The 19,467-nt window shown below is 38.6% G+C and overlaps 1 protein-coding gene across 3 annotated transcripts in view; it reads left to right on the top strand.

Moving 5' to 3' along the window:
• The window catches only part of Pld1 (phospholipase D1), a 218,175-nt gene that overhangs the window by 111,271 nt on the left and 87,437 nt on the right, over positions 1–19,467 (top strand). For all 3 annotated transcript variants that reach the window (XM_047564308.1, XM_047564306.1, XM_047564307.1), the window contains 4 exons: positions 226–318; positions 5,689–5,841; positions 8,694–8,843; positions 9,529–9,612. In XM_047564308.1, the coding sequence (XP_047420264.1) occupies positions 226–318; positions 5,689–5,841; positions 8,694–8,843; positions 9,529–9,612 (480 nt within the window). The remainder of the gene's footprint in view (positions 1–225; positions 319–5,688; positions 5,842–8,693; positions 8,844–9,528; positions 9,613–19,467) is intronic.

The raw sequence follows: 19,467 nt of genomic DNA, 5'->3' as shown, positions 1-19,467 counted from the left end.
CAGCCTGGAACACCAAAAGAGGTGAATCTGACCAAGGTGCTTTCAAGACTAGGTGCTTTCAAGAGTACCCAGCCTTTTCAGTGTGGCACTAAGCTCGTTGAGGGTGAAGGAGGAAAGAGTGGGGAGGAGAATCATGTGAGAAATGAGACAATTTATTTAGTCCCAAGTTGGGAAGCTGAGCAAGCCAAGTCGGAAGATGGTGGATTAATTTTGTGTCTCTTTCAGAGAAGGTATGATCATGAAGAGATCTGGGGGACACCGAATACCAGGTTTGAATTGCTGCGGTCAGGGAAGAGCCTGCTACCGATGGTCAAAAAGGTAGGACTTAAGAGTTTTGTGTGTACGTTTGTTTTAAAAAACTGGGTGTTTGGGGAGTATTTGTATACCACCTTTAAAATGCATCTGTTTAAAGCCATGGCAGAACAAATTTAATTATATTTTTAAATTCAAGTTCAGGCATCCATTTCCAAATCCTACTCAGAATCAGACTAATAGGAAGAGTATATAAATTTTATGCCTAAAATCCCAGTAGAGGGGCTGGGAGTGCAGCTCAGCAGTAGAGCATGCACCTGGTATGCCTGAGACCCTGGGTTCTGTTGCCAGCACCAAAAAAATTTTAAAAATTAAAAGGTAAGAAAACCCAGTTGATATAGGACTCCAAAACTGGTCAGCCAAAGAAGAGGTTCAAATGACCAAAATAAGCAGATGAAAAGATGCTCAGTCATCTCTAGTCATTAGAGAAATTATACATATTTCAAATCCACAATAAAATACAATGACTATAATGAAAAAAGATGGATTATGACAAATGTCATTGAAGATATAAAGAAATTGGAACCCTCAAACATTACTGGTGGAAATGTAAAATAGTGCAGTCACTTTGCAGAGCGCTTAGGTAGTTCTTTACGTTGTTAAACTTAAGAGTTCCCATGTGCCTATGTGTATATTCAAAATATCTAAAAGTAATATGGGGACCTGCCTCCAATAATATTTATTTAAAATACACAATCACCAGAAAATATCATTAAGTTGGGCCTTTACTTTCTGAGCTTTGAAAGGATAGAAGAAAGGATAGAAGAAATTAGAAGATTAAACTGAATAAAATGGAAAATACTTTGTTATAAAAGGCAATTTTACTAAAATAAAGAAGGAAATAATAGACTAGCAAAAGAATTTGCTTTCAAATAAACTCTCCTGGATAAATTGTCCCAGCCCACTGTGGCCCCATGCAGATTCCTTCGACCACTCCCCGGCAGTCATGTGTTCTGCCTAAGCCAGCTGCTACTTCGTCACCACAGCACTGCAGGCTTGGGCTTTAAAGCACTGATGATTCTTTGCCCTAAAACTCTGTGCTGCCAGAACCCTCCTGCCTATGTGCAGAGCCAACTGTAAGTGCAAGCAGTGTCTTGGTTACGCCTGACTCCTATCAGTCCCCCGCCCTCAGTTGAGATGATTGTGCTATTGTCCTACGCTGTCTCCCAGAGCTGCCTGGCAGGCTCAGAACCCAGTGGCCCATGATAAAGTGCATGACAACACACCTAGAGGGTTCCCCTCCTGGCTCGTTCTTCCTGTCCTACCCTGCTGGTGCTTCCTGGTGCCACCTCCTCTAATAAGCTGTTCTATACGCGTGGCCTTAGAGCTCACTTCTCAGTCAAACCAACCTAAGGCAACTAACTACTCAAGGAATGGAAGGCCCTGGTCAGCTTCATGCAGCCACTTATGGAGTGCCTCATGTATACCAGGTTGTGTTCTAGCTACTGTGGAAACGAAATGCCACCCTCGTGGTCTGTGTGAGGGAAAGGTAGGCAGTGACCATGTCAACAAGCCATGGAAGTGGTATAAATTTAGCTGGCGATAGAAACAATGGTTCCATATTGAGGGATTTGGGAATTAGAGCGGGTGACTTTACCTGCTGGAGTCAAGAAATTTGAGTTATAACCTTTATAAGAAGCAGCAGCCACCAAAGATAGGGAAGGACTTTGTTACATATAAGAAATGTGCCCCCTCTTTTTTTTTTTTTTTAACTTTAGATTAAATCATGTTTCAACCAGGACAATCTAAAAAAGATATGATCCTCCCTGGAATGAAATGTGTCATCATTTTAAATTGTGTAAATCTTTCTGTGAAGATTAAAGCCTTGGTTCCATATTAATATTTCCTGAGTTACATTTGAGGGATTTAAAATATCAGATATCATATATGGATGATAAAGAGTAGCTGACAAAATTAGTTTGGTAAGTTTCTCAGAGTAGAAATCTATTGTATTGGTGTCTAAAGTGGGAGTCACTTTTAAAGGTGACATTCATTTTTAACTTTTTTATTATTTTTTTATATATATCCATAGAAAACATTTGGATCACTTTCTTTTTTCTTTTTCTTTTTTTCTTTTTTTTTTTTTTGTACCAGGAATTGAATTTGGGTGTGCTTAACCACTGAGCCACATCCCTAGCCCTTTTTTATATTTTATGTAGATACAGGTTCTCCCTGAGTTGCTTAGGGACACTAAATTGCTGAGGCTGACTTAGAACTCTCGATCTTCCTGCCTCAGTCTCCCAAGCTGCTGGGATTACAGGTGTGTGCCACCATGCCTGGCTAGTTCACTTTCTTATTTATTCTTTATCAACAAACCAAAGTAAAGCAAACAGGGCAGTTAAGCTTTCAATCAGGTCTCATAATGATCCTGTCTCAGGGGTAAGTAAAACAACAAAACAAAACAAGACCAACAAGAAAGCATTTTTTTAATATGTTTTTTTTTTTAGTTTTCAATGGATCTTTTATTTTATTTATTTATATGTATTGCTGAGAATCAAACCCAGAGCCTCCTCACACATGCCAGTCAGGTGCTCTACCGCTGAGCCACAACTCCAGCCCCAAAAAGCATTTTTCTCCCACAGTAAGAAGCATCTTGTCATAGAGCTTATTTATTGAGCAAATTCTCTGCACCTCATGGTAGGTTCCATATTAAATTTCTCACCTCAAATAACATCTTAAGACATATATAGATGTTAAAAAATGAATTTAACATTTACATTGGTAGACTGTGAACTAGACCAAGAATTAGTATTTGACAGTGACAATGTTTAAGTGGTCTATTCACTCTCTGGGAACTGTTCATGCAACCACTGTTTAGTTAGGATGGTTGCCTTGCCTGAAGACTTACTCTGGGCTGCTTGAAGATTATTGTAGACCCTGAGCAGACAGGATGGACCTGACAGCCACTTCCCCTATTCTCATGGATCTTAACTCCTGGGTGCTGGAGACAGACCATTAACAAATAGACAAATGTGTACTTCTGGATCGCAGGGCAGCATGATGGAGTGTAGCAGAGGGTTGGGACTGCTCTTCTAGAAGGAAGTAGCCTCCTATAGAGGGATGCTGAAGCAGAAGTTTGATAAGAAGGAGCTTGTCCATAGGAGGATCAGGAACGGTTTCTAGGCAGAGGAATGGCAACTATAGAGGCTCAAAAAAGAGCAAGCTTTGGAAGTGTGAAACACAGTGAGACCAGTGTCAGGAAATGATGCTGGAAAGGGGAAGGAAGATCTGGAACTGGAACCCAGGGAAGCTGATCTCGGCAGGAGCTTCTCCCCTGAGCTAGAATCCTTTCTTGATGCATAGTCTTCTGTTAAAGAAAAAAAAAATCTATTGACAAAAAAGAAAGGGGAGAAATCAGAGGAGTTTCACTGAAGGACATAATATAGAAGAACTTTAAATAAGGGCAATTTCCCCTGATCTAATGACTGTTAAGAATACCTCGTCATTGTCAAAACAGAAATCATTGGCATTCGGTTTTCAAAATCCAGCTGCCAGTGCTACGCAGTTCCGTATTGCCAGGCTACCCCAACTTGGAGAAGCAGGAGAGGAACTGCTTGTACAGGCTGCCACTCACCCACTGGAGTTGAGCAGTGCCCTGGGCAAAACACAGCCATCTCATTTCTGTTGTTAAACCAGGCTATGTCTGTGCAGGGTCTCTGTGTAAATTAGAGAAAACTGCCATGTTCCTGCAGGAGAAGGTGACCTGGCCCTGCAGGGGTGTTTTGCAGCCCTTGGCCCTGGTGGCTATACCTCCAGCTTGTGCTCTTGAGAGCCTTTCTCAGATTTGTTTTTGACTGCTAATAGTGGGAGCTTGTTGCATTTGGATGTGGACCGCCCCACTGTCACGCCACACTGCTATCTCTGGCGTGGAGTTCTCGCTGGAGCTGGCTCTGTTGTCAAGCAGATACCCTTGATTTTCAGGAAGGCAAAGACACAAGTCTGGGACGTTTGATGTTCTCAGATCATCAGCCCTGGTTTTTAAAGCTGTGACTCCTTCCTGGTCAGCCACATAGCACGCCAGGGCTAGACGGTTGGGCCTGTGCCATGTGTCTGCACTCTAGCTTGCATCACAAGCCAAACAAAAGGAGGAATGTTCACGGATAGACGATCTTGTCTGTTCTCTTAGCCTTAACCAAATTTGATCAACAGACAGCTACTTGTCTGGCCTCAACTCAGTCCCTTCAGAATCCCTGAGTCACCCTTCCATATCAGGGCCTTGGTATTTACACCAAGGGCTGCTTTATGATTTCTTCTAAAATGTATAATGACTGCATTTGCTGAAAATGCAGGAGAATATTATCCTTAAATTGTTTGGGTATCTTATGTTAGGTTCTCCAATGAGAAACTGCCAAAGTTTTGATGAGACCCCTTTATTTTTTTAATTTATTCATTCGACAGGAAAAACCAGGAAGCTCAGACCCACTTTGGTGTGTCATCTCTCTGCTGTACGAGTGGACCCCCTCAGTGTGGCCTTCGCCTGTTTTCCCTACTCATTCCTCACATGGCATTTCCACACACTAGTGCCTTCGCTGTCCCTGCCCTCTGCATGGGGTGTACCCAGACCCTCTTGGGGCTCTTATTGGGATCCTTCCAGGCCTCGCTCAGACACCACCTCCTCATAGCCAGGCAGAGGACTCCTCTTCTTGCACCCATCACTTTTGCTTCTCCCTTCTAGTGCCTGTCCCATTTGGCCTAGAATGATCACAGTTTGTGGCCCCCACCAGCCTAGTAAGCTCCTTGGAAAACATGTGTCCTTGTCTTGATTTATTTTGGTGCTGTTTCCACATCTTCCCTCATTCTCAGCTTATCACTGTACTTATCCATGAGAAGCTGTTCGATATATATTGAATTCAATGGAATACTTGTGAGAAATGCTCATGTCCCATCATTTATCAAAGGTCCTTAAACCACAAATCATTTGAAATGAGTAATGGATATGTAGAGCATTGAATTCTCACTGGATTTTTAAAGGAGGATTGAACTTCCAGTTGGACTTGTTTGCCTCTTTCGTGGTAGTTTATGTCAGCAAACACCTGCCCACCCTACTCCTCCAACATCTGGGCTCCTTTGTATACCTTATCAACACCATGCCAATATCAGGGCCATTCTTTCAGGTTTTGCCATTAGTGCTTAAAGAACTAATTAATTCTTTTGTAATTGCTCAGTATGAATACTTGTTTGAGAAATGGAAAGGTTTTGGTTTTGTAATTTTGTTTTGTTTCATAGAGATTTAAAAAAAAAATAAACTCCCCAGGTAAAACATGACTTTTTGTTTACAGTTTTTTAGAGTGTCTCCTTAAGACTTGTAGTAATAATTTGTGCTTTTTGTTTCAGTCATTTGATACAATTATAAAAATTCTTGTTCCCTTCTTACAGATGGTTAATAGTGAAAGACTCCTTCCTACTGTATATGAAGCCAGACAGTGGAGCTATTGCCTTTGTCCTGCTAGTAGATAAAGAATTCAGAATCAAGGTGGGGAAGAAAGAGACAGAAACAAAATATGGACTTCGAATTGATAATCTTTCAAGGTAGAAGTTCAGATATTTAAAAAATATTTTAAAAAAACTCTTAAAAGCCAAATTTTTCTCTCAACAAAATATAAAATTTTAGAAAATTGTTATTTAAAATTCATCCTCAGTCAGAAGAATATGAAACAATTTTTCCTCATATAGACTTTTATATTAATTTTTAAATTTGTTCTAATTAGTTTTACATGATAGGAGAAGGTATTTTGACTAACATGTGGAATATAACTTCTCATTCTTCTGGTTGTACATGATGTAGCATTACATTGGTCGTGGAATTACATATGCACATAGGATAGTAACATCTGATTCATTCTACTATCTTTCCCATTCCCATTGCCCCTCCCTTCCCTGCATTCCCCTTTGTGTAGTCCAAAGTACTTCTATTCCTCCCTACCCCCCCCCACCTTATCATTTGTGAAAGGGTCAGAATAAATGATCCTAGGGGTAAATAATGCCTATTTTAACAAAATTTACTAGTAAGCTAATTCATCAATTACCAAATAAGAGTGATAGTTTACACTTAAAAATAAGTTTTACTTTATGAATCAGTATAGTTTCATTAATAAAACATGTAAAAAGAGATTTCATTTATGAAAATTCCTTAATACAAAGTTTTTGAGAAAAGATAACTTGAAAAAATACTCTGTGTATTTATTATAGATTTTTATTAGTGAGCACATGTGTGGATGTGTGTGTTTCTTTCTGGAAGATCGTAATTGTACCATGTGTGTGACTGACATGCATGTATATGTATGTATGTGTCTATACATGAACATGTATACACACGCACACACACACATCTGCCTCTGTATAGTTCACCCTCATGTATATGAATATGTATACCTTTCTCTAAGTACCTATAGATATGTGTACTAATGTTAGAAGTGTACTAACATACATTTGTGCGTGTGTGTATCTATATGTGTGTGTGTGTGTGTGTGTGTGTGTCCGTGTGTGTATAAACACTCTGCACTTCCTGTTAGTCTCTGAGAAGAGAATGTTCAGGATTGTTTTTGAAAATGCTGCGGCGCTGCCATTCACCCTTCCTTCTGGCACTGTGTTCCTCTTTTCCATGACTTTCCAAAGTCAGGCCACAGTTCTCACTGGGCCCTGCAACAGTTACTTAATTAGCCTCCATATCTTGGTTTCCCACCCTGACTTACTTGGGCACCATCGCCAAAAGAATCTGTTCAAACCCGGATTTCACTGGCATCCTGCCCAGTGTCTGTGCTCCTTATCATTTTGTCCAGTCACCCCAGATTCCTCTGCTTATAATCTAAGGCCCTTGATCGCTCCCTCCCTGGGATAGCCTTCAGGGTTCTGTGGAGGCAGCTCCCTTTGCCACCCTTCCCACACTCTGCTTTCTCATCTCCTGATGCTTGCTCCCTTCCTTCCTCCCCCAACCCCACTCAACTCTTGATTCATATCCTATGACAAGACCTCTGCCTGTCTCTTACCTCTCCCACAGAATCTTCTTCCCATAGCAGTTCTTCAGAGGCATTTCCCGCCCAATGCCATAGTACTTAAGTGGTAGGCCGAGCCCAGGCACCTTCTGTCCTGCCCTGGGCAGCTCAGACTCCTCTCCACTCCTGATGGAGCTCCTTCCCTCTCCCTGCTCCATCATGTCTCACCTCCCCTGTCTCCACCTCCAACAGCATCAGCTACTTGGAAGGCCAGTGGCTTTCAAAGGACCAGCATCCATCCATGGGAGCAGTTTGTACATACCTAATCTTTATGAGTAATTATTTTAGATTCCATAAGCAGCACCTTCTTTGCTTCTCATGAGGATTGTTGCATCCCCCCCACCAGAAAAAATAAATAAATAAAACCCCCAAACCTAACTTATGCTCCTTACTCATAGTCCTCTTCTTATGTCAATGTACTGCTGGATTTGCTTCAATGACAGGGAAACAGCTGACTCCAGTATCTTTTTTACCTTTGAACTTCAAATTTGTGTAACATATTCACGTCTTGGTGATGGTCACCAATTCTAAATACTTGGCATCGAAAAAATCTTTCTACAACCTACTCTGAACTAGTTTTCAGCATTTATAAATCTGTAACCACTTAGGAGAGTTCAGTCATTGTGACAGAAAAATCCAGTGCAAACTGGCTTATACCAGAGACCAGTAATCAGCCACATAGGTTGAAGCTCAGACTATGTCACTGACACATTTCCCCTGCTTTCCTTGGCTCTGTCATCTGTGGATCTGCTTCATTCTCAGACTGGTCTCCTCATGGTGGCAAGATAGCTGTCTCCCAGCCTCACACCAAATTCAGTGGGAAAGAGCGTCTTCCTGTCATTACTGAGCAAGTCCTCAGGTTTGACCTTATTAGGTGGAATTGGCTAATGCCTTCATGCCCAAACTAGTTTCAGGGATCAGGAAGTGAAATATGCCATTTTGCTTAGCTTTGGTGGACTTAGAGAAGGAATGATTCTCCTCAAGTGCAATTAGTATGGTATTTTCAGAACCCAAGGAAGTGGACACTGGGCAGCACAAAGGGAAATGCCCTCTAGAGGAACCAATAGTTCTCTAACGGACACGTAGAAGTAGGACCTCACTTGGCACTTCTTTCATGACCCTCCTCATAGCCTAGCACAATTATAGGTCTATAGCAACTAGAATTTTGCATGTTTGCAAAAATACATGTTTGTGGAAGTGAGTGAGTGAATAAGTAGCTTGAAAATTGTACCAAAAATTTTTAGAAGCCTGTGTTTTTAATGGTCTCTGCCTAAATGTTTCGATTCATGTTTGCTACAGTACCAGATAAAACATGGAATGTTTAATCTTTAAATGTGTTTTAAGAGGTAGAACACAGAGTGACCATTTTTTCCCACATTTTCTTGAAAGGACACTTATTTTAAAATGCAATAGCTACAGACATGCACGGTGGTGGGGAGGAGCTATAGAAGAATTCATCCAGAAACATGGCACCAACTTTCTCAAAGATCATCGATTTGGGTCATATGCTGCTATCCAGGACAACACTTTAGCTAAATGGTAAGATATTTTTGCTCCTGGATTCTCAAGGAATTCACAGTGTCTAATCTTACAGTGATCTACATTCACCTGGAGTCAACTTTCTAAACTGTAAACAGAGATTATAAATTGTATTTTAACAAAAGTTCTTTCTTGCTAAGGCCCTTGTAGGACTACCTGATCATAGATTAGTTTCCCAGTTTTATAGTTTTTTTAGTGTGGTTCACTAGCAATAGATTTATAAGTTTGATTTTTAAAACTAACTTTATACATTTTCTTAGTGATGCAAAAGGAAGGTTTATTTAAGTCATTAACCATAATTTAGGAAAAAGCATTTACTTAGTAGAGATTTCTTTTAAATAAAGTCATGGTTAGTGTAATTTCTACTCATGGATTGGATTCTGGTTTGTTTTTATGTTTCTCAGGAAAACCACATGGGTGTTCAACAGGAGAATTCATCAATTCCCTATGATAATGAAGCTCAACTAATTTGTTGCTCTTTAAGCAGATAAGAGTCAGGTCACTTGGGTCTGTCTATTCATGGCCCTTCCTAGGTAGCAGTTGGAGTATTGTATTTTTAATCCTTGTTTTCCATTTATGCAAAGTAAACTGGTAGTGATGTAGAGAATCTAGGCCATGCATCCTGTTTCACTTATCATGTTGTCTTGTGTAATGCCAAAAATGGGACAAAAAACTTGTCTTCCAGGTATGTTAATGCCAAAGGATATTTTGAAGATGTGGCGGATGCAATGGAAGAGGCAAAAGAAGAAATTTTTATCACAGATTGGTGGTTAGTATTTGTCCATGAGAAGTTTATCCAGAGGTTTCTATGTTTAGAAATATTGAAGGCTCTAATGCTATTCAAGAATTGCACATTTTATGAAAACCAGTAGTACCCACAAATGGTTTGGCCAAAGTCTCAACTAATTAACTAATACCCTCCAATGAAAGGTCTTTTCAAAAATCTTGGCCTTCAAATATATGCTTAAAATATTTAGCTTGAATAATCTTGTTTTCCATTTGGAAGCAGACACCCAAAAAGTCATTTTAGCAAAGATTATGCTACAATGCAAATGTGGTTGTAAAGGTAATGGGAGCCAGTCTTCACTGGGAATCTTTACTTATCTTGGCATATCTGTCACTAGGTCCAGTGATCATGCTTCTTCTGAATTGTTCCTTTGTGTTGAAATCGTTCTGTTCACCCTTTTAGTGTTGGAATGTCCTCTGTAACGACTCAGCCTGGCCAGCTCTTCTAGAGGTTAATCAGATCTCAACTTTCTGACCCTCTTTAAAAATGTCCATGAGAGTGATGATGCTTATTAAAGCCCCTAGAAGTCTCATATCTAAAACTCATTAGAACTTGGGAAATTTTACTCTTGGAGTTGGTTTAAGCTTTTATAGTCTGACTTCAGTTCCAATTACCAGTTTCTTTGGACAGTTAAAGTTCATCACAGATGCCCATATTGGCTCCCATAGAAATGAAAATCTCTAGAATATGTGTTCCTTCTAATAACTTTGTTGCCTGAAATGCCCCTTAATTTTCTCTAGTCTATTTCCCTCCAGATGGTACCTTTAGATAGAAGTGTGAAAATGTCATCATAATTTATTTCCTTTCAATTCTAGATTTTGAAGACAGGAAAGGAATAGGAATGTGAGCCCATTATATTTTACTATAGTTATGTGGAAATCTATAATCTTAGGGTCTGCTTTCCCAGATTTGGCACTATTAACATTTTGGGCCAGATAATTCTATGCTGTGGGGCCATTCTATGTGTAGAAGGATGTTTAGCAGCATCCCTGGCTTCTCCCTACTACGTGCCAGTAGCAGGCTCTCAGTTGGGACAACCAAAATGTCTTGAGACACTGCCAAATGTTCCCTGGTTGAGGTGGGGAGTGGGGGGAGGTGGTGCAGGGTGGTGGTGTATCGGGTCCCCTCTGGCCGCAGAGAGAGACACGACAAATGTCTGAAGCTTTGGAAGTTTATTGTGCACAGTTCCTTTCCTACGCTTCTCTTACCCCTAGCTTCTGCGCACTCCCAGCTTCCCTTTTCCCAGCTTCTTCCACTCCCGCGTACTCCCTCCTTCCAGCTCAGCTCCAGCCGCTGCTGCTGCTGCCGCCGTCGCCGCCACCGCCGCCGCTTCCGCTCCGTCCGTTCCGTTCTCCAGCTTCTGCCCCCTACTCTCCCACCCACCAGGCTTATATACACTTCAACCAATCAGGGGAGAGTACACGAGATAAACGCGGACAGCTGCAGGCACAGGATGGGTACACGAGGGGAGCATGCTCTAGTCACATCGTTAACTAGCCAATCATTGGAATTCGCTGGTTGTTTACTGTATAGCTGGCCGCTTTTGGCTCAGCGTCAGGCGCCATCTTGACCACGCCCAAGGCTGGGGGTCCCGGGAACCCCCACAGTGGTGGGTGTTCTCTTGGTTGAGAATCATCTATCTAGAGTCAGTAGGTGAGGCAGGTTATGGTCATTATGCTTTTGTCTGCAGAGGAGCCTAACTCTGATCTTTATGACCTTGGTAAATATTGTCTTTTCAATGATCAGAAAAGAGTTTCATACTTAGAAGTTTTCTTTGGTTGGATATTTTCTAAACACTTATGAAAATATATTCAAGCTTAATGTAGTGCTATAGTCCTTTTAAAAGTAGAGAGTTTGGCAAAGACATGAGAGAGTGGAAATAATTTTTCCATTAAGCTCATATTTTCATGTTTTATGCAAGAAAAAATCTTTTCTGAAGGTTCTCAACACTAAAGTATAGACTCATTTAAACATCTAAAGAGATGGAATACTGACTACTTTCAGCAAGAGAATAAATCAGGGTCTTATTTCCTTTTCATAACGCACTAGTGTAACATCTCATTACAACATACCCTTTGAAATAAAAACCTTTATAGTAATTTCCCTCGTAAAATGTGAAGAAAATTCTTGCTCTTGCCAGTCATTATTCCAAAGAGTATGCAGTAGTATTTCATTGGGCTTGTAATTTATATCAGCAACATGTTTTCATGGTGGACGTGTGATTTTGGGATATTTGTTAAACTATTTTGGAAATCTATGTTCAAATCTTTTCTTTCTACTTCCTCTTTCTTTCTTTTTCCACAATAGTGGGCATCAAAGACAGAATTTTTTTCCTTTTTTTTATTGTAAACAAATGGGATACATGTTGTTTCTCTGTTTGTACATGGCGTAAAGGCATACCATTTGTGTAATCATAAATTTACATAGGGTAATGTTGTTTGATTCATTCTGTTATTTTTCCCTTCCCTCCCACCCCTCCCACCCCTCTTTTCCCTCTATACAGTCCTTCCTTCCTCCATTCTTGCCTGCCTCCCTAACCCTAACTCTAACCCTAACACTAACCCCTCCCACCCCCCATTATGTGTCATCATCCACTTATTAGCGATATCATTTGTCCTTTGGATTTTTGAGATTGGCTTATCTCACTTAGCATGATATTCTCCAATTTCATCCATTTGCCTGCAAATGCCATAATTTTATCATTCTTTATAGCTGAGTAATATTCCATTGTATATATATACCACATTTTCTTTATCCATTCATCAATTGAAGGACATCTAGGTTGGTTCCACAATCTGGCTATTGTGAACTGAGCAGCTATGAACATTGACGTGGCTGTATCTCTGTAGTATGCTGATTTTAAGTCCTTTGGGTATAGGCCAAGGAGTGGGATAGCTGGGTCAAATGGTGGTTCCATTCCAAGTTTTCTAAGGAGTCTCCACACTGCTTTCCAAAGTGGCTGCACTAATTTGCAACCCTACCAGCAATGTATGAGTGTACCTTTCTCCCCACATCCTCGCCAACACCTGTTGTTGCTTGTATTCTTGATAATTGCCATTCTAATTGGGGTGAGATGGAATCTTAGGGTGGTTTTGATTTGATTTCTCTTATTACTAGAGATGTTGAACATTTTTCCATATGTTTGTTGATTGCTTGTAGATCTTCTGTGAAGTGCCTATTCATTTCCTTAGCCCATTTGTCGATTGGATTATTTGCATTCTTGGTGTAGAGTTTTTTGAGTTCTTTATAGATTCTGGAGATTAGTGCTCTATCTGAAGTATGATTGGCAAAGATTTTCTCCCACTCTGTAGGCTCTTTCTTTGCATTGCTGATAGTTTCCTTTGCTGAGAGAAAGCTTTTTAGTTTGAATCTATCCCAGTTATTGATTCTTGCTTTTATTTCTTGTGCTATGGGAGTCCTGTTGAGGAAGTCTGGTCCTAAGCCAACATGTTGAAGCTCTGGACCTACTTTTTCTTCTATAAGATGCAAGGTCTCTGGTCTGATTCCGAGGTCCTTTATCCATTTTGAGTTTAGTTTCGTGCATGGTGAGAGATATAGGTTTAGTTTCATTCTGTTGCATATGGATTTCCAATTCTCCCAGCACCATTTGTTGAAGAGGCTATCTTTTCTCCATTGCATATTTTTGGCCCCTTTGTCTAGTATGAGAAAATTGTATTTATTTGGGTTTGTGTCCGTGTCCTCTATTCTGTACCATTGATCCACCTTTCTATTTTGGTACCAATACCATGCCGTTTTTGTTACTATTGCTTTGTAGTAGAGTTGAAGATCTGGTATTGTGATACCCCCCTGCTTCACTCTTTCTGCCTAGGATTGCTTTAGCTATTCTGGGTTTTTTATTCTTCCAGATGAATTTCATAATTGCTTGCTCTATTTCTGCAAGGTACATCATTGGGATTTTAATTGGAATTGCATTGAATCTATATGGCACTTTAGGTAGTATGGCCCTTTTGACAATATTAATTCTTCCTATCCAAGAACATGGGAGATCTTTCCATCTTCTAAGGTTTTCTTGAATTTCTTTCTTTAGTGTTCTGTAGTTCTCATTGTAGAGGTCTCTCACCTCTTTTGTGAGATTGATTCCCAAGTATTTTATTTTTTTCGATGCTATTGTGAATGGGGTAGTTTTCCTAATTTCTCTTTCTGAAGATTCATCACTTATGTAAAAAATGCATTAAATTTATGTGCATTGATCATATATCCCGCTACTTTACTGAATTCACTTATGAGATCTAAAAGTTTTCTGGTGGAATTTCCTGGTTCCTCTAAGTATATAATCATATCATCAGCATATAGGGATAGTTTGAGTTCTTCTTTTCCTATTCGTATCCCTTTAATTTCATTGGTCTGTCTAATTGCTCTGGCTAGAGTTTCAAGGACGATATTGAAAAGAAGTGGTGAAAGAGGGCATTCCTGCCTTGTTCCAGTTTTTAGGGGGAATGCTTTCAGTTTTTCACCATTTAGAATGATATTAGCCATGGGCTTAGCATAGATGGCCTTTACAATGTTAAGGAATGTTCCCACTATCCCTATTTTTTCTAGTGTTTTGAGCATGAAGGGGTGCTGTATTTTATCAAATGCTTTTTCTGCATCTATTGAAATAATCATGTGATTCTTGACTTTACGTCTATTGATATGGTGAATGACATTTATTGATTTCCTGATGTTGAACCAACCTTGCATCCCTGGGATGAAACCCACTTGATCATGGTGCACTATCTTTTTAATATGTTTTTGTATGCGATTTGCTAAAATTTTGTTGAGAATTTTTGCGTCGATGTTCATTAAGGATATTGGTCTGAAATTTTCTTTCCTCAATGTGTCTCTGTCTGGTTTAGGTATCAGGGTGATATTGACTTCATAGAACGAGTTTGGGAGGGTTCCCTCCTCTTCTATTTCATGGAATACTTTGAGGAGTATTGGAATGAGCTCTTCTTTAAAGGTTTTGTAGAACTCGGCTGAGAACCCATCTGGTCCTGGACTTTTCTTTGTTGGTAGGCTTTTGATGACTTCTTCTATTTCATTATTTGAAATTGGTCTATTTAAATTGTATATGTCCTCCTCGTTCAGTTTAGGCAATTCATATGTCTCTAGAAACCTGTTGATGTCTTCGAAATTTTCTATTTTGTTGGAGTATAGATTTTCAAAATAGCTTCTAATTATGTTTTGTATTTCAGTTGTGATATTTCCTTGTTCATTCCGAATTTTAGTGATTTGGGTTTTCTCTCGTCTTCTCTTTGTTAGTGTGGCTAAAGGTTTATCAATTTTGTTTATTTTTTCGAAGAACCAACTATTTATTTTGTCAATTTTTTGTACTGTTTCTTTTGTTTCAATTTCGTTGATTTCAGCTCTGAGTTTAACTATTTCCGGTCTTCTACTACTTTTGGTGTTGGTCTGTTCTTTTTCTACGGCTTTGAGCTGTAATGTTAGGTCGTTTATTTGTTGAGTTTTACTTCTTTTATTAAATGCGCTCCATGAAATAAATTTTCCTCTAAGTACTGCTTTCATAGTGTCCCAGAGATTTTGATATGATGTTTCTTTGTTCTCATTTACCTCTAAGAATTTTTTAATTTCCTTCCTAATATCTTCTGTTATCCATTCATCATATAATAGCCTATTGTTTAATCTCCAGGTGTTGGAGTAGTTTCTGTTTTTTACTCTTTCATTTATTTCTAACTTCAATCTATTATAATCTGATAGAATACAAGGTAGTGTCTCTATCTTCTTGTATTTGCTAACATTAGCTTTGTGGCATAAAATATGGTCTATTTTAGAGAAGGATCCATGTGCTGCTGAGAAGAAAGTGTATTCGCTCTTGGTTGGATGGTATATTCTATAAATGTCTGTTATGTCTAAATTATTGATTGTGTTATTGAGATCTATGGTTTCTTTGTTCAATTTTTGTTTGGAAGATCTGTCCAGTGGTGAGAGAGGTGTGTTAAAATCACCTAGTATTATTGTGTTAAGGTCTATTTGGTTTCTAAAATTGAGAAGGATTTGTTTGATATACATGGATGAGCCACTGTTTGGGGCATAGATGTTTATGATTGTTATATCTTGCTGATTTATGCTTCTCTTAAGCAGTATGAAATGTCCTTCTTTATCCCTTCTGACTAACTTTGGCTTGAAGTCCACATTATCTGAAATGAGGATAGATACTCCAGCTTTTTTGCTGAGTCCATGTGCATGGTATGTTTTTCCCCATCCTTTCACCTTTAGTCTATGGGTATCTCTTTCTATGAGGTGAGTCTCTTGCAGGCAACATATTGTTGGATCTTTCTTTTTAATCCAATCTGCCAGTCTATGTCTTTTGATTGATGAATTCAGGCCATTAACATTCAGTGTTATTATTGAGATATGATTTGTATTCCCGGTCATTTGGTTCATTTTTTAAATTTTATTTATTTATTTATTTTTTTACACACCTTGGTTCCTCCTTTATTTGACAGTTCCTTTAGGATAATTCCTCCCTTTGCTGATTTGCTTCTTTATTTTTTATCTCTTCCTCATGGAATATTTTGCTGAGAATGTTCTTCCTTTTTTTAAAATGAGGTTGCTTGTCTTCTTAGCCAGTAGTAGGAGAATTTTTTTTTTTAATTATTTTGGGCTTTGATTTTTTTAATATTATCTCATTATTTATTAGTATTCATATTTTTTCTTTTCACATTTTATTGGTATATTATAGTTGTACAAAATGATGGAGTTTGTTGTTACATATTTGTACATGCACACCATGTAAAACAATGTAATTCAGCCAATATCACCCCCAGCATGTCCCCCCTCCCTCCCCTCTTCCTGCCCCCTGATCCCTTTCCTCTACTGAGCTCCCTTTGATTTTCATGAGATCCCCACTCCCTTACTTTTCTTTTCCTATTTTCTCTCTAACTTTCACATATGAGAGAAAACATATGACCCTTGACCTTCTGAGTTTGGCTTATTTCCCTTAACTTAATGATCTCAAGTTCTATTTATTTTCCTGCAAATGACATAATTTGATTTTTCTTTATGACCAAATAAAACACCATTGGGTTTATATACCCATTTTCTTTATCTATTCATCTGTTGACAGAAACCTAGGCTGGTTCCATAGTTTGGCTATTGTAAATTGTGCTGCTGTAAACATGGGTATGGATGTATCACCACAGTATGACAACTTTAATTCTTTAGGCTAAACACCAAGGAGTGTTATAACTGGGACATAGGATGGTTCCATGCCCAGTCTTTTGAGGAATCGCCATACTGATGTCCATGGTAGTTGTACTAATTTACAGTCCCACCATAAGTGTAAATGTTCCTTTGTCTCCACAACCTCAGTAGGAGATCTTTAAATTCTAGTTAATGTAGTTGTTCCATTTTATTCTGACCTCCATGGTTTCTGATGAAAATTTTCCATCACTTGAATCATTATTCCTCTCTAAATAATGTGTAATTTTTCTTGTGAATGCTTTCAACATTTTCCCTTTATTTTTAGTTTTCAGCAGTTTGATTATGATATTTGTGTTTATCCTTTTGGGGGAACTCTGAGCTTCTTGAATCTGTAGTTGTAGTTCTTAAAGCCACATTTCAGAAATTGTTACCACTGTTTCTTCAGACATTTTTTTTTTTTTTTTGTAATTTCCTCACCTAGGTTTTCAATGACACAAAAAGTGCCTTTTTGGTAATGTCTCACAGTTATGAACCTCCGTTTATTTTTTTCAGTCTTTTTCTCTTTGTTGTTCAGATAATTTATTTTTAGCTATCTCTAGGTTTACTGCTTTATTCCTCTGTTAACTCCATTCTGGCATTGAACCTATCCAGTGAGGTTTACTTTTTTGTTTGTTTGTTTTTGTGGGAATTGTATTTTTCATTTTGAAAATTGGTTTGGTTCTCTTTATATCTTTAATTTCTTTGAGGAAATTTTCTGTCTTTCTATTCATTTCAAGAGTGTTCACCCTTGTTACAGCATTTTTATAATATCTAACAAGGGATTAAACTGATAATACCAACCTCCATGTCATTTTCCTGTTGGCATCTCTTGATTATCTTTTCCATGATGGTTGAGATTTTCCTGGTTCTATGTATGCCCAATATTTTTTATTATATTCTATAAAAGTTTAATATTATAAGACAGTGAGTTTTATTTAAATTTTATGGAGATTGTGGTAATTTTTATTTTAGTAAGTGATTGACTTATTTTGGTTTAGGCAGAAAATTCCAAGCAGCCTTCCATGGGTATGGTTTTAATGTCAGTTTTGTTTTTAAAACCTTTACAGAGCTGTTTAGATATTTCCATATATGTGCCACCTAGTGGCCAGTCTGAGTGTTGGTCTGTTTCTTAGTTGGATTCTTAAACTCCAGTATGCTGTTTAGGATTAAATCCATGCACATGGACAGCTTGACTGAGCCAGGCGATTATAAACAACTTTATGGGCTTGCTTTCCTGAGCTTCTCCTTCTCTATGATCTCTCAGCTACTTTCTAGTTCCCTACAGCTTCCCTTTTTAGTGCTCTAACTGGAAAGGTGAGTTTTTATTTACCCTGTTCTGACACGATTTTTGTGATAGCACCCCAGTGCAGAGCCACACCTTGGGAACTTACATGACCCTCTTGGGATCACTGCTCTTCCAATTGGAAAGGAAAGCCCCACACCCAGTTTTTGGTGCCTGTGGGCTCTCTCCCTCTTTACCCTCTCTTCCTTCCTTCCTTCCCTTCCTTACTTCCTTTCCTCCCTCCCCTTCCTTCCTTTCTTTCCTCCCTCCCTCCCTCCTTCTTGCCCAGTACTGGAGATTAAACACAGAGGTACTCTAAATCTGACCTATATTCCCAGCCCTTTTTATTTTGTTTTGAGACAGGATCTTCCTAAGCTGCCTTAGGTGGGCCTTGAATTTACAATCCTACTGCCTCAGCTTCCTGAGTAACTTGGATTGTAGGCACGAACCACCACACCCAGCTGCCTGTGGGCTCTCTGCTACAATCCTTGACACTGCAAATAAACTCCTTTCTTTCTTGTCCAACCTGAACTGGAGGACTTCTGAGTTTTCTCTGTGTCAGTCGCATTTCCAGATTTTCCCTCCAGACCAAGGATACCAAAGGAAAAATATAGTAAATGTACCACTGGTTACATAGTACTTCAAATTCTGTTTTTCTTTAATATTGAGCCCTTTAATTCATGAACACTACATATTTCTCCATTTATTTAGATTTCATATAATTTTTTCTCAGCACTGTTTCTATGTAGAGGTCTTATCTATACTTTGTCAAATTTGTCACTAAGTACTTCATATTTTTGGTGTTGTTGTAAATGGCATTAAAATTCACTTTCTAATTATGCACTGAACATAAAGAGCTAGAAATTCAATTAATTGATATTGTGTATTAACTTTATATCTTATGAGTTTGCTAAATTCACTTATTACTGCTGACAAATTTGTAGATTCCTTAGGATTTTTCTCCATACATGATTTATTTATCTATAAATTAAAAAGATTAACCTCCTGCCTTTTAAATTCATGTGTCTTGTGTTTTATTCTCCTGCCTTATTATACTGGAAATGGAAAGATGTATCCCCATGCCTTGTTCCCAATGTTAGGAGAAAAACATTCAGTCTTTTATAACTGTGTATGTTAGAGATATATATTGTTTATGTGGCCTTTTACTGAACATGTTTATTTCTATTTATAATTTGTAAAGAGTTTTCATTGTGAATGGAATTGAACTTTGTCAAATTTTTTCTGAAAAATTTTCTAAAGCTGTCTTGTGTTTGTTCTTCTTCTTTGATCTGTTTATCAAATGGTGAATTCCATTGATAAATTTTCTACTTTGACACCAACCTTGCATTCCT

The sequence above is a fragment of the Sciurus carolinensis genome, chromosome 9 (assembly GCF_902686445.1).
Source record: "Sciurus carolinensis chromosome 9, mSciCar1.2, whole genome shotgun sequence".
NCBI classification, from domain to species: Eukaryota; Metazoa; Chordata; class Mammalia; order Rodentia; family Sciuridae; genus Sciurus; species Sciurus carolinensis.
The sequence above is the reverse complement of the archived record's forward strand: the minus strand, read 5'-3'. Positions and strand labels throughout refer to the sequence as shown.